Raw genomic sequence first — 15,341 nt, 5'->3', positions numbered from 1 at the left:
TGGTCAAAACAAAAGCGTTTGTAACCGTTTTTTATAAAATGCATATGGTTGGAAAGATGTTTTAAAAGTAGAATACAATGTTCCACACAAGTTTGCCTCGAAATTGCGTGGTTTTCCTTCTACTGTGCGAACTAACATGGTCGGCCATTTATGGGAGTCAAAATTTGGACCCCCATAAATGACCGACGTGTTAGTCGACGAGGTAAAAGGAAAACTACGCAATTTCGAGGCATGTTTGTGTGGATCATTGTATTCTACTTTAAGAACATCTTTCTACCCATATGCATTTTATAAAAAACGGTTACAAACGCTTTTCAAAGACCAACTCGACCGATCCAAGGCAACGTGTTCCTTTAAAAGCCAAGTTGCTTCCAAACCCTTGAAAACAGTACTTGGATTGAAATGTGTGTAAGTAGAATAACGGTTTTCTTTTTAAAGTAGTACAATTTCTGTAAATTTATTGTAATCATTTCACATCTGCATCACTATGGAAGCTTAAGTTTATCCACTTCTATTCAAATATATACAAGTTGTATTGAGTTGCATAGATTAGAGTTGCATAGTACGTTCCAAACAATTAATAGGAGTAACAAAAAAGACAACAATTGTATCACAAAATATACACCTAATAGGCAACAGTCACAAACATCTGTTGTTCCCAATACCTACCCCAGGTAACATAGCTTTATTTTAATACTTGCATAGTTCAATTTCGTTTACTAAAAAACTACTAACATTATTGCAAAATAGATGTTAAATTTGCATCGGGGATAAGAATATTAATTTTTTGTTTTTACCCATACACCGATGTGTGTTAGCACTGTATACTCAGTACTTTCCCGAGTCCCGTGGGAAAAAAAAAAAAAAAATCTACGACCGTACTGTGTTGATAACACCGGTTCCCGTCAGATCACTGAAGTTAAGCAAAATTGGGCTTGGTCAGTACTTGGATGGGAGATCAATTGGCGACCAAATTTTGTATTATTAATTTTACCGAGTAACATGCCTGTGATATTTTTCCACGGGACTCGGGAAAGTACTGAGTATACAGTGCTAACACACATCGGTGTATGGGTAAAAAAAAAAAAAAAAAGAAAAAAAAAGAAATTAAAATTAAAATTAATATTATTGCAAAAGTTATTAAAATTTCCTGTCTTAAAATCATTAAACTATGTATTTACACGATAAAGGTTCAAAAAGTCTTTTAAAAATTGCAATGGCTCGTCTATTATATAATATATATATATTATTTAAATCTTTTCCCAAGATTATTTGAAATAAAATAAAAATAGTTGATCTTAAAAAAACCACTTTACTCGCATCATTTTATTTTACGTACAACATTGAATTACTTTGAATACATGGTAGCTGAATTCTCTGAATTCATGTATAATTCAATCAAATTGAAATATTGATGAATAGATTTTAGAAAACAATATTTGGTCTTCTTCTCTAAAAAATCCAAATAAAGTTTTGTTTTTCTCTCTATTTTCATGTACAAAAACAATGTTTGATACTATCAACAGCTCTTCATTGAGTTAGTTGTTATGCTAACAATTACATTAAGTAATTATCAATAGTGTCCACTGCCTTTAAAGGCAGTGGAAACTATTGGTAACTGTCAAAGACCAGTCTTCTCACTTGTTGTATCTCAACATACGCATTAAAAAACAAACCTGTGAAAATGTGCGCTCAATAGGTCATCGAACTTCCGAGATAATAATGAAAGAAAAAATACCCTTGTCACACAAAGTTGTGTAAGTTTAGATAGTTGATTTCGAGACCTCAAGTTCAAAACTTGAGGTCTCGAAATCAAACTGGTGGAAAATTACTTCTCTCTCGAAAACTATGGCACTTTAGAGGGAGCCATTTCTTACAATGTTTTATACCATCAACCTCTCCCCATTACTGGTCACCAAGAAGGGTTTTAGGCTAATAGTTATTTTGAGTTATTACCAATAGTGTCCACTGCCTTTAAATAGCAGTCTCTTTAAACAAGTTCCTTTCGGTAATTTCTTCCAGAGACTCGGCAATCTCAGTGAGCTCACAGCTTCTCAAGGCGCTAATGAGTACATTGAGAGTTGCAGCTCGGCCATGACTTCGTCTCCAACTCAAAAGAGCATCATGTTTTTGTTCGTGGACGTCATTTGGATTTCTTGCTACAATACATTGGATCTCGTTTTCCACATCTGTCCCCATCAGCTTGCGAAAGAGACGACGCCAATCTTTAGGGAGTAGCTTCCTCAGAACAACATCAATATGGTTTTCAATGACGACTGTGCCTACCACAAGGATAAATGACACATTTTTACTGTTAAAGACACTGGACACGTTTGGTAATTGTCAAAATATTCTCACTTGGTGTATACACAAAATAACAAACCTGTGAAAATTTGAACTCAATTGGTCGCCGAAGTTGCGAGATCATTATATGGAAGAAAAAACACGCTTGTCACACGAAGTTGTGTGCTTTCAGATGCTTGATTTCGAGACCCTCAAAATCTAATTCTGAGGTCTCGCAATCAAATTCGTGGAAAGTTACTTTTTTTCTCGAAAATTACATTACTTCAGAGGGAGCCGTTTGGCTCCCTCTAAAGTAACGTAATTTTTGAGAAAGAGGTAACTTCTCACTCAAACATGAAAGACATCAGCTGAAGTCTGAAACAAGGTTATTTTTTCTTTCACAATTCTCTTTCAAATTCGATGACCAATTGAGCCCAAATTTTTACAAATTTGTTAATTTTTGCATATGTTGGGATTCATCAAATGCGAAAACTGGTCCATGATAATTACCAAACGTGTACAGTGCCTTTGTTAAGGATAAGGTTTTAGATTGTTTTTTTTCAACACCTTGTTGATTGATCATAATATTAAATAAGGCCACATAAAAAGAAAAATTGTTGATCATCCTTTTTTTTTGCGGATGGGGGAGTGAGGAAGTTTTTTTTTTTTTTTTTTTTAAGTTTTGTTGACATGCCAAATATGAAATCGAGAATAAAGAAAATCATCACGTAATCACTATAAAACAGAGGGTTTGTGTGTTTTTGATGTTTTGAATAGTTTTGTCAAACAAATTTAACTCCTAGATGACATTTTCTGTAAACTTTTTCAAACAACTAAGCACAGTGTAGCCCAAGTAAATATTTGAAGAACTGTTCTTGCTTTGCCAACATGAATAAAAACCTTCTTTAAACATCTTTTCAAACCTGTGCATTTTGAACAAAAATATCAGCTGAAAAATCTGGGCAGTAAAAGTACATGGGGAGAAAAAAGAGAAAACAAAGTGGGTCAGGGGGGTGGGGGGGGGGGGTTTGAACGGTCGGGCGGGGACGATCAATAAATTTTTTATTTATGTGGCCAGATACTGATAACGACAAAGACTCGTAATGCGCACAAATCCACCCTACTGGGTGACCAAGGTTAAGTACAGCCCCCAAAAAACAAAACGAAAGAAAAAAACACAACAAAATTAGTCTGACAAAAAGATAAGTTCTGAAGTGAAGAGATTTGGCACAGCAGAGGGAAAATACTTGTCAACACAAGAGTGTCGTGACTTGGGTTCATTGAGGAGAAGCATGGAACTGGATCAAAGATTCCTCGAAGGAGTGTGAACTTTAACTAGTTCTGAGATAAAGTGGGGAGCCTTGCCATTAAATCCATTATACACTTTCGGTACAGAAAAGAAAAGAAGAAGTTCACAGGTTTACAAATAACTTACAGGGTTTACAGAAGGTAATGATGAAAGACTTCTCGTGAACTATTATTCCATGAAATGCTTTACTTTTTGAGAAAACATTAAAACAATATCAGTTCTCCATAGCGAGAATTACAGATTTATTTTAAACACATTGTCATGACACGACGAAATGTGCGGAAACAAGAGTGGGTTTTCCCGTTATTTTCTCCCGACTCCAATGACCGATTGAGCCTAAATTTTCACAGGTTTATTTTTTATATAAGTTGTGATACTTGAAGTGTGGGATTTGGACAATCTGTTTACCGAAAGTGTGTAATGGCTTTAAGTGCTCTGGGAACAATGGAGCCTGTCAAGTTTCAGAATGGGGAAAGTTACAGGATTTTCTAGACAGTGTCATTATGTGGGCTGCAGTGTTTTGAAATAATTATAAAGAAACATATCATGACAGTAAAATGTATCAGCTAAATACAGTGATTTTATTTCCCTTTTTTTTTTTTTTCTTTTAAATTGAATGACTTTGAGAGGTAGTTATGGTTCCATAATTCATTTTGCAAAGAGGATAGTCATCGGCAAGAACTACAGAAATGCTTTCGAAAAAAAAGAAGAAGGGAAAACTGATTCAAAAAGCTTGTATTTTACTCACTTCCAATGCTCCCTGTGTTCCTTGCACTGCCAAGCTGTCTTTGAAAGCACTATACATGTCAGAAAGAAGAAAACTATTTACAGTGTATGAACAATAAAGCAATTCAAAAAGCAGTGGGTTGGAATACCACTTTAAGTGATTTGCCTATGAATTTGTTTTTTGTCACAGAAGGTACTGAACATATACATGTGCCTAATATACACATCGAAGGTACTGAACATATGCCCAGGTCAAATTCCAGTTGAACCTAGTTAAACTGGAACTAGTTGAAACCAGTTGATAAACTAATTAAACACAGTTAAAACCAGTTGGTTTAATATGGAAAATGGACAGAAACCAACTGGTTTATAATTTCAACCTAGTTGAACACAGTTAAACCTAGTCCAAACCAGTTGGTTAGTATGGAAAATGGACGAGTTTGATCACTATCCAGTTGAACCAGTTGACCCCAGTTAACTAGGTTCAACTGGAATTTTGACCTGGGTGTGCCTTATGCATATCGTTGTCAATGTACACAAGAAATTCTTTGTAATTTTGTATGGGTACTTTTTGTCTTAAATACAACTTCTATTTATAACAATGTCAAACGCTCAGTGACTGGGTTGACGTTGGGCGCTGTATAAATCTTGCTTATTATAGACCTTTATAGACTTTATTAAAAATATCATTGCGCAAGCGCAAACTGTTGGATGATGTGCATTGTGGGATAGCTATGGATCAAATTTGATCACACAGGTAGACCACAATACACCTAATTCCTAGCTTTACGCGCGCGCCCCAGTATTTGCCAAAAGGTCTATGCACATGATGTCATATGAGAAGGGCGCCCTCACCTAGAGGTAAAAATGCGGCCGTTTATTTGCCAAACCTGTGCACCGCGAATACATACTGGGCATTTTGATATTTTGTTCATCAGTTTATATACCTATTCTTGGTGGCTGGATGACATCCATTCATAACGTCTATTATTACTACTATTATTATTATTATTATTATTATTGTTAATATTAATATTATTACGAACCTGGTCTGACAATGGCAGGGTTACGACGAATTTGACTGGTTCCCCCAGGGGACCCGCGTTCTGGTGTTGTTGTCTGAAGGACAGCATCGCTTTAAACACAGACAACGGCTCCTTCATAGTGCCAGGTTTTAGTTCCAGATCGAACGTATGTAGGAACGGACCGAGGCAAGAACAACAGCGAACAAGGTGTTGATACTTGATTAACTTTAACGACAAAATAAAAAGTACCAAGAAAAACTGATTAGACACTCGATAATATTGATAGTTCATTCCTACATACATGTAAAGGAAGAGTCAAATAGAAGTTGACCGGAGACTTGTTATTTAAAAACTGACTCTACAAACCCCAGTGAGAAGCACATGTATTATTGAAGGCCAGGGACACTATTGGTAATTACTCAAAATAATTGATAGCACAAAACCTGTCTTGGTAGCGAGTAATGGGGAGAGGTTGATACGTCCCGCGTAGAAAACATTGTGAGAAACGGCTCCCTCTGAAGAAACGTAGTTTTCGAGAAAGAAGTAATTTTACACAAATTTGATTTCGAGACCTCAGATTTAGAATTTGAGATCTCAAAATCAAGCATCTGAAAGCACACAACTTTGTGTGACAAGGGTGTTTTTTCACAACTTCAACGACCGATTGAGCTCGTTAAGGTGATCCCCTGGCTGCTTCCCAGTTTGTATCGTAATTTGGGTGTGATCCCTGGCTACACGGCAGTTAACGTTTGTTTGGCTTCTGACTGGAACCCCGGAACAAAGATTGACCAAATAGAGACACCGCCAATATAGGGCTAGATAGCTCAGTTGGTAGAGCGCCGGTGCGTTCATCCTGAGGTCGTGGGTTCAAATCCCAGTCAATTCTTTGTTCAACCCCCCCCCCCCACAAAAAAGAAAAGAAATAGGCTTACCTGTTTACACTTGACGTGATCTTCGTACTGTAGCTTCCATTGCCAGTCATCATCCTCAACGCCATCGACCAGCGTCACCTCCAGAGAATGATTGTCTTTGCTCTTCTTGTTGTACTCCAAGATAACTGCATGGTAATCGGACACTCGGCTACGTGGAGGATTAGCCTCTCGCTGTTCTTGCTCCACCATTTTACGGCAATCCTAGAATAAAATCACACAAAATCTGCAGAATTAACGATAGGGATGTAATAACTCAACGTAAACACACCCACTAAAACGTGAAAAGGATTATATTTTGTGGCAAGACTCGACATTCTTTAACCGAGCTCTCCCAATAAAGTAAATACTTACTTGGGGGAATGCAGCTGTTTACAGTATAAACTATTACGAAAAAAGAATTCTCCTTTGTGTTTTGGGAAAATTTTCCAAAGCAATTTTTTTTAATGATTTGGGTGGGCCAGGTTTGAACAAAGATAGTTGACTATAGAGTGGGACTCGAACCATCAACCTCGGGATTAACGTGCCGGCGCTCGACCAACTCGGATATCTAGCACTGTGTTGGGGGTCTCCCTTTTTCGTCAATACCTTCGTTCAGGAATGCCAGTCAGAAGCCAACCGTTACCTGCCCTGTAGCAAGGGATCACACCCAAATTTGGATACAACCTGGGCCCAATTTCATAGAGCTGCTTAAGCAAAAAAATGTGCTTAAGCAAAAAAATCTTTACTTAGTAAAATCAGATTACCAGCTAAGACTCCACTCAATTGTTATGCTAAGTAAACAACAGCTAAATACCAGTCACAAGCAATGTATGTGGCATGACATTTTTGCCAGTAACATGTGTAAAACAAGCAAGTTATTTTCGCGCTTAAGCAATTTTTTTGCTTAAGCAGCTCTATGAAATTGGCCCCTGGGAAGTGGCAGCCAGGGAATCACCTTAAGGAGATGCGACTTAAAACAAAAAAATAATAATAATAATGCTCTACCTTGATTGGATCCATAATGTAAATGATCAGTTTCACCTCCTCCTTATCTCCGACTTTCAAGTGGCTGGCGTAGACGACAGTTTCAAAATGCAGAGGGTGGTTCTTGTGACATCCACTACAAGCGTATTTGGAAAAGTGTGGCGTGTAGATGTTGAAGTACTTCTCATCAACTATGCAAGATACTCCCCTATTTGACTCGGACCTCCTTTGGCCGCTTTTTCCAGACTTACTCATGTGGTTCTTCAGATTAACAAAGTACCAGGGATCACTCAAAGGAACTTTACATGTAGTAGCAGGAGTGGGATTTATTTTGGTTGCAGAAGTGGGATCTGTGAAGTGGGCGCGGAAGGACCAACTGGGGTCATAGGTCATGCAAGCTTTATGAGGAAGTCTGATCAGGACATTCTCTCTAAACTTGTCGAGCCCTGGAGACTCAAACTCGACGACGGGTGTAAGACAAAGAAAATCTGGGTTACTTGCAAGTTCCGGAGCTGCCGCACTCGGGGTTAGCGATATTTTAGCTTTGATGAGTTGATGGGGATGACTGGTTGGAATAGCTCCAGGAGGGATCTCCAACACAACGTCTGAATCTTGACATCTGAGAACACCTCCTTCTGGACCAAAATGACCCATCATTACCAACCAGTAGGGTGATGTACCTTTTTAAGAAAAAGAAAAGAGTTAAAAAATATTACTCAAGATAGACCTTTGTGGGGGTGTCATGACCGAGTTGGATAACAGCACCGGCTCAAGTTCTGGTGTTTAAGTCATCGGGATGTGAGTTCGGATCCCGGTCGTGACACTTGACTCCTTGAGCAAGACACGTTACCATAAGCTTCTCTCCATACCAGGAGTACAATGGGTACCTGTGAGAGGCGGGGCAGAGATGGTTTATGTGAATGAAAGCTTGGAGCATGGTAATTTGCAACACATGCTGTATAGGCCTACTATGGGAGCTGAGTCCGATGACCAGGGCACTAATGTCAAGCGCATTGAGACAGTTATAATATAGAGAAATGTGCTATATAATCATTGTTATACCATTATCATAACCAATGGGTGTCATCACAGTACCGGTATTCATTTTTAAAGGACGCATGTTCTTGTTGTATAATCTTTTAAACGCAACTCAGCCCTTGGGCTGCGATGTTTGAATTTTTAATAAACCAATAATGATAATAATAACAAGGTTATTTTACCTTTTAAAACAGAGACTGCTCCGTTGACGATCTCATCATGACTGTTTTCCTGGTTATAAAAAGTCTCCTGCTCTCGCTGTACCCCCAACTGACTCTCCTGATGATCCAGTGAAACTATCAAGTCCTGCGCTAGGCCTACCTCCAGCTGAGATCTTGAAGACTCATGTGTACGTTGGGGGTTATCGATTACTGTAACAGTCGAGTGAGATGAAATCTCCAAAGAAGACCTTGGTAACACTCTTCCTCCTTTAGACAACCTTCAAGGAACGTTACAGAATTGGTAAGAAAACAAAATAGTGAAGATCACAGATTGACATAAAACTTACACAGTCTAATGATGATGATTATTGAAAACATCCCTTGAAATATTTCTGCCTGAAATGTCATATTTGATGAGAAATAAATAATTTAACTTTGCGTATGGAGTTTATCGCTCAGTTTATCGCTCAGTGAGCGTTTTATTCTTTTTTTCTTTTGCATCAATGTCATGCAAAATGTGTAATTGGTTTTCACTGTTTTCTCATGACCCAGATGGCCGATCGATCTCAAACTTCAACAGGTTTGTCACTTTATGTAATATGGTGGATTACATAAAGTGAATACACTGCCAGCAACTGTTTTGTTACCAAAAACCAATTCTGTAATGTTCCTTTATATAGGGAATGTATACATTTGGTTATCACTCCTTAAAGGAACATTACAAAATTGGTTTTTGCTAACGAAACAGTTGCTGGCAGAGAGGGCAAGAACTTTATGTATTCCACTATAACATAAACTGACAAACCGTTAGAAGTTTGAGATTGATTGGCAAACTGGGTAATGATGGAAAAAAAAGTGAAAAACCGATCACACATTTTATATATATATATATATATCAAAGTCTTATATAGCGCACGTATCTACCAAACATGGTACTCAAGGCACTGAGTATATACAAACTTTCAGAACGATAGATTATTGCAGTGATGAATTCTGAGACCCAACTATTTAGCACCTTATAAGGGTTTACAAGGTGCTACGGCGCATTAAGCAGCCACAACCAGGAACACCGGGGCGAACCCCTTCTCTTTTCGATAAGTGCACTGGGTTCTTTTACATGCGTTACACAACACATGGGACCAACGGCTTTACGTCCCATCCGAAGGACGAAGCAACGGTCAAGTGTCTTGCTTAAGGACACAGTGTCACGGCTGAGGATTCGAACCCACACTCTGCTGATCAGAAACACCAGAGTTTGAATTCGGTGCTCTTAACCGCTCGGCATTTTGCTTGGCATCAATTCAAAACAGATGAATAAAAAGCTCACTGAGCTATAAACTCCAAACAGGAAAGTAGTTTTATTTATTTCTCATCAAATATTACATTTCAGACAGAAATATTTCAAGTGATGTTTTCTCCTATCATCAACATTAGACTGGTAAGTTTTATGTGAATCTGTGATCTTAGACGATTGTTTTCTCTTCTTACCGAAGCAATGGTTAAGTGTCTTTTTTAAGTACACAATTAAGTGTCATGACTGGGACATGAACCAACACTCTGCTGATCAGAAAGACCAGCGTTTGATTGAATTCAAGGCTCTTAGCCACTCCGCCACGACACTAGTCTTCCTCTAGTAAAATTTGTTCAACCCAAATTGTTTTTAGGCTGCATTCGATCCCCACCAGGAAGCTGAGATGTTTTAGCATTTAAACAGTGAATTAAGGCCCAGTGACCAGGGGTAATAATTTTGGAAGCGCTTTGAGACGCCCTCTGGGTGTGAAAAGCGCTATATAAAAACTGGTTATTATTATTATTATACCATAAAAATATTACTGTTTAAATTCATTATTTTGTTTACCTTCTGAAGATGATCGATAATACTGCGAATAGGGTTAATAGAGTAATGCACACTATTATAAGCAGAACAGCGAATATGTTGACATGACTGCCTTGAAGTTGTGGCGGGGTATCACGTTCAACCTCATCCCCGATCTCTATCTCAGGTACACTTTTTGTTGCAAATATGACTGGAGAACTCGTCATTGGAGGTGTTGTGGTGCCGCTACTTTGTGGAACTTTGACTAATAAAAGAAACACAGACAAACACAATTTGAGAGTCTCTGCCTGTAAGAATGTACCAAGTGGTGATTCATGGGTTCATCTTCTTCTAAACAAATCGAGTGATACATCATCATACTAATCCAATAAATCCAAAATATTAGTTTGCTGACTCTCTCCAACAGTTCAGGCTTTAATGCTTTACTTTGTTTTTTTTAGAAGATCTGAGAAAACCCATGAATCACACCCCCTCCCCCTAATTTACTATATTCTTACAGGCAGATACTGTTAAAAAACACACCGCCACCGTTTTCACAAAGTGACGTATCATTTAAAACTTGAAGGTTTGATGGTATGTCTCTCATAGGGTGTGTTCCTTAAGCTTCCCTGGGTCGACCCCGGTCTGCCCCTGGTGCGTTCGAGTAGCTTTAACATCATTCCAGGGGCTCAGCCGGGTCAGCCCCAAGTGCCCTGCTTGTGGAGGGGGTCACTTGGGGCGACCTGAGGAACATGACATCACCACGAGAGGGCGAGTGTGATCGTTCGATTAGCTCTTGTCAGGAGCTCACAGTGAGCACCGGGAGGTCGACCAAGGTAAGCTAATCGAACGCAGACCTTTGTTGGGAAAATCAGCTGCAAGCACACCAATGTCCCTCGCAACTGCATTAGTATAGCTAAGCTTCCGTCTTCCCCTGTTTCTCCTTCCATGTTTTGGTGACCAGGTGACAAGCTGAGAGACAGGTTCTTTGATGTTTCTGCGCGAGTACCCTGCGAGTCTGAGACGGTGCTGTTGTGTTTTAGAGGATGTGTTTTGGTTCATTGCCATAGGCCTACAGTTCGGTAAACAGTTTGCAGTTCTATAAAAAATTAAAATAAATACAATATTAATTTTGATGATGGACTACTCACAACAAGCCCTTTTGTAAGGGTCGAAGAAGTCCTCTGGGTCGATGCATTCCGAATAACTACACACTGTGTTTCTCCTGTTAGTACAGGGCCTGATAATTCGCACACCAGCATTGCAGATAGAGCATCTATGGCAGAAATAATATCTGCAGAAAAAAGAAACAATTTATCTTATAATTAAACTTCATAAATACCTAAGACAGTCCATTCTGATTGGCCAAGAGGGCATCACGTAGGGGTGTTTAAACGGATGATATAACACCAGTAAAAAGTGTTTATACATGTGCTGGAAAAACGGTTTATTCATTCCTATGTGATCAAAAATACATCAGTGATATTTGTCCCAGAGGCTTCACTTTGACACATCCCTAGAACCAGCCGGCGTGCAGGTTGAAAGCTTATGAGAATAGAAGTTTCTTAGTTGCATCCCCTGTTGAACGACTTGCCTCTCACCCTCAGATCACAGCCTGACATTTCTTCACATTCAAATCCAATCTCAAAACTTACCTCTTCGGTCAAGCCTACCAATAATTGTTTTCTTTTGATCAGATTTTACTGCAGTGAATAGTTTTTCTAGATACCCATGGTTTTATATAAGACTTATTATTATTACTTTCATTTCATAGTAACAAAGGGGTGGTTCGGAACGGTCTATTAGCAAGCAAGCAGGTGGACAAACCTAATTTCACCATTGTTACTTTCGAAGCGTAGTATCCCCGGGTCGTTAGCCTGTGAAGGTGGAACAATGACCGCATACTCGTGGTGAGCAATACATTCCGGCTCTTTCGGAATTTCTTGCTGCAACCGATCAAAGGTAGTTGTTGTCGTCAGAGAAGTTGGTGTCTTATCACTAGTGTGATTCGTCAGATAACCACGCCTGCCTCGCCTGTCTTGAAAAAATGTATTCCCTTCCTGTCTTTCATTTAGTACGCTCCTCAAATGTCTTGTCATCACGTCGTCGGCTCTTGAAGAGAAACTGATCGGCAAAGGACTGGCCATGGTGGACCAGCCGGTCACAATCATGACAGCAGCTGTGATTTGGAGCATGTAGGTCAACTTCTTACATGTTATCATGGTGAATGTTTATGAAATTTGAACGCACCTGTGGAAAAAATGAGACAAGTTATGATGTACTGATTATTAAAAGTGTTAATAATTAAATGGCTTTAAAGGAACACGTTGCCTTGGATCGGACGAGTTGGTCTATAAAAAGCGTTTGAAACCGTTTGTTATGAAATGTATATGATTAGAAAGATGTTTTAAAAGTAGAATATAATGTTCCACACAAGTATCACTCAAAATTGCACGGTTTTCTTTTTACGTCGCGAACTATCACGGTCGGCCATTTATGGGAGTCAAAATTTTGACTCCCATAAATGGCCGACCGTGTTATTGGACGATGTAAAAAGAAAACCACGCAATTTCGAGGCATATTTGTGTAGATAATTGTATTCTACTTTTACATCATCTTTCTAACCATGCATTTTATAACAAACGGTTACAAACGCTTTTCAAAGACCAACTCGACCGATCCAAGGCAACGTGTTCCTTTAAGAGATTATCCATCACTCAGGGTGACACTCAAGGCACACTGTAGGCACTTCCATCATTCAGTATCTTTCGTCAAGGTGTTGTGGAGCTATTTATTTTTTTGAGACCTGTTCTTTTCCATAGCATCATCATCATGTAATGGTTTAACTGGGGCCACCAACTAAAACTGTACAAATCAAGATCAAACCTCAACCTCAGGAAGTTCTGGTTTAGCCAGAGATAGTCCCAGTAACTGGGGCGCTGTACTCGATTATTTAGAAATTCTGGGTCTTAGCCAGAAAGTGAAAATTACTGGAACATTCTCCCTGAGAGGAAGCTATAAGTGTGTGAACACTTTAAAGGGCATGTGGACAAATTCCTAGAGAACGTCGGGGGCTGTACATATAAGCTTATCTAAGCTGTCTGCCCCAGTAACCAGAACCACCTTCTCCTCCCCTGCTGTAAGATGGCGTCGGTGGATTCGAGTAAGCTCAAGCATGGAGGAATAAATTATTTATAATTTATTCCTCCATGGCTCAAGTCAGTTCAAGATTTTCTGTGATATGCCCTAGCTAGAGCTATAGTTAGTACTACTAGTGCAACGTTCCACAAAGTAAATATTTCGAGACTCTGTGCACACTAATAACGCTTTCTAACGGAGCGAAATTTCAATTGGGGTCGAAGGAAACGCAGGAAACTATTTGGAGCGAAATTTAATGCGAAATGTCGACCCATCCATGTTGTTCTTTGTTGGTCGAGTTACCAGATTTGCCCTATTTTTACCACTTTCGAAAATCATTCTAAGAACACGAACCCAAGAACACGAACTTGTTCCACAATCTCTAATGAACCCATTTGACATAACACTCACAACACCACTGAGTAAATATTTTGAATAAAAATGACAACAACTTACCAGCTATATAAGAGCCGGGACCGAGCTGAAGTTAGCTGAGGAGAGTCGTTACCGCAACAGTGTACGTAGCACCTACCGGTAGCTACCGTGCGTGACGTGCGCCGTGTTTGAACGTCTACCCCTATAAATAATAAATAAGGGCTCGGGGCTGGGGAATAAAGTTGCAGAATGTGGCCTTAACTTAGTTCGATCAAGTTAATGCAGCGTCTACTGTGTACTACTACTACTACTACTTATGTAGTACAGTCATGACAGTTCGATAGTTTCTTTATAAGACTGTCGTTTGTCGATTCTGCCTAGAGTATAAAGTTAAGAACGGGAGCAGCTATCCTTCCTCTATGGTCTGTCTAATAATAGTACACCGGAAATACCAAGCTACGCGTGGTACCTCCCAACTGTTACACACACACACAAGGGTTTACAGTATTCCAACAGCCGCGGAACGCGTGTAAACCAGTCAAACAAAAGCGCGCTGTTGTGAAATAAATAATGATAGTGTTGAGCGTAGGGGAATCCCCGTTTAACAACCTGTTTATAAATAAAACATGACGACGCCGGTCGTTATTGTAGTTTCGGTTTAGTACAATCAAACACTAATAAACAAGACTCAAGTTTTTTTTTTAGGTGTTCGGGCCAACAGCCCGGAACACCTCTTATTTTTGTTCGTTTTTTTTTAGGTGTTCGGGCCAACAGCCCGGAACACCTCTTATTTTTGTTCGGTTTTTTTTTTTTATTGATACTTCTTCTTCTTCTTCTTCTTCTTCTGTACGTCCCTTGTCCCCCTACAAAAACATCTTTCCAAACATCGTATGAACTTGAAACTTCACACATAGTTAGATATTTATTAGGAGAAGAAACCGTGTGAGTTACGTCATGATGACGTCATCAATTCTTGAGTTATGAATATTCAAAGTTTATTAATTCAAAAAATCATAACTTTTGATCTACATGAGGGATTTTTACAATCGAAACATCATCGGAATTGTCATTGAAAACTCCGTAAACGCCTCACAGACATGACCCCATTTTGATGTTGTCTTCCGGCTCAAAAGAGAGGTTGAAAATTTCAAAATTCACGTATAAAGAACAACGTAAATCCCCATTGGTATGTGCGTAAACATTGCACGTGTATTAGCGGTGCAGCAGAGTACGCTCCAGTGATCGTCCATTCTGCTTATTAGCGGCGATTGTCCGCTAAAAAAATCACACTTCCCAAGTACATATAAAGTTGAAACTTCACACATAGTTAGATATGTATAAGGAGAAGAAACCGTTTGAGTTATGTCACGATGACGTCATCAATTCTTGAGTTATGAATTTTCAAAGTTTATTATTTCAAAAAATCATAACTTTTGATCTACATGATGGGTTGTTACAATCGACACATCATCGGAAAGTTCGTTAAAAACTCCGTAAATGCCTCGCAGACGTGATCCCATTTTGAGCTCGTCTTCTGGTTCAAAATCGAGTTTGAAAGTTCACAATTTCTTGTAT

The 15,341-nt window shown here is 39.0% G+C and overlaps 1 protein-coding gene across 1 annotated transcript; it reads right to left on the bottom strand.

The window, feature by feature from the left end:
* Positions 1-1,082: 1,082 nt before the first annotated feature.
* LOC139953979 (uncharacterized) lies at positions 1,083-14,176 on the bottom strand. Its single transcript, XM_071953600.1, has 10 exons — positions 13,848-14,176; positions 12,081-12,503; positions 11,405-11,547; positions 10,296-10,518; positions 8,459-8,715; positions 7,260-7,918; positions 6,276-6,476; positions 5,365-5,568; positions 4,341-4,389; positions 1,083-2,282 (listed from the first exon to the last, which is right to left on the bottom strand). Exons 2-10 carry the CDS (start codon positions 12,473-12,475, stop codon positions 1,975-1,977), a joined length of 2,439 nt encoding a protein of 812 aa, XP_071809701.1. The 5' UTR covers positions 12,476-12,503; positions 13,848-14,176; the 3' UTR covers positions 1,083-1,974.
* Between the last annotated feature and the right edge of the window lie 1,165 nt (positions 14,177-15,341).

The sequence above is a fragment of the Asterias amurensis genome, chromosome 22, assembly GCF_032118995.1.
Source record: "Asterias amurensis chromosome 22, ASM3211899v1".
In the NCBI taxonomy this organism is placed as follows: domain Eukaryota; kingdom Metazoa; phylum Echinodermata; class Asteroidea; order Forcipulatida; family Asteriidae; genus Asterias; species Asterias amurensis.
Note: the sequence above shows the minus strand (reverse complement) of the source record. Positions and strands in the feature narration are given on the sequence as shown.

Excerpts from the sequence above, each read along its gene's own strand:
- LOC139953979 (XM_071953600.1), bottom strand. The coding sequence starts at position 12,475 with ATGATAACATGTAAGAAGTTGACCTACATGCTCCAAATCACAGCTGCT. Across the intron at positions 11,548-12,080 it reads AGTAACAATGGTGAAATTAG|ATATTATTTCTGCCATAGAT; the intron begins GTTTGTCCACCT and ends TTTTTTCTGCAG. Across the intron at positions 2,283-4,340 it reads GAACACAGGGAGCATTGGAA|GCACAGTCGTCATTGAAAAC; the intron begins GTGAGTAAAATA and ends TCCTTGTGGTAG.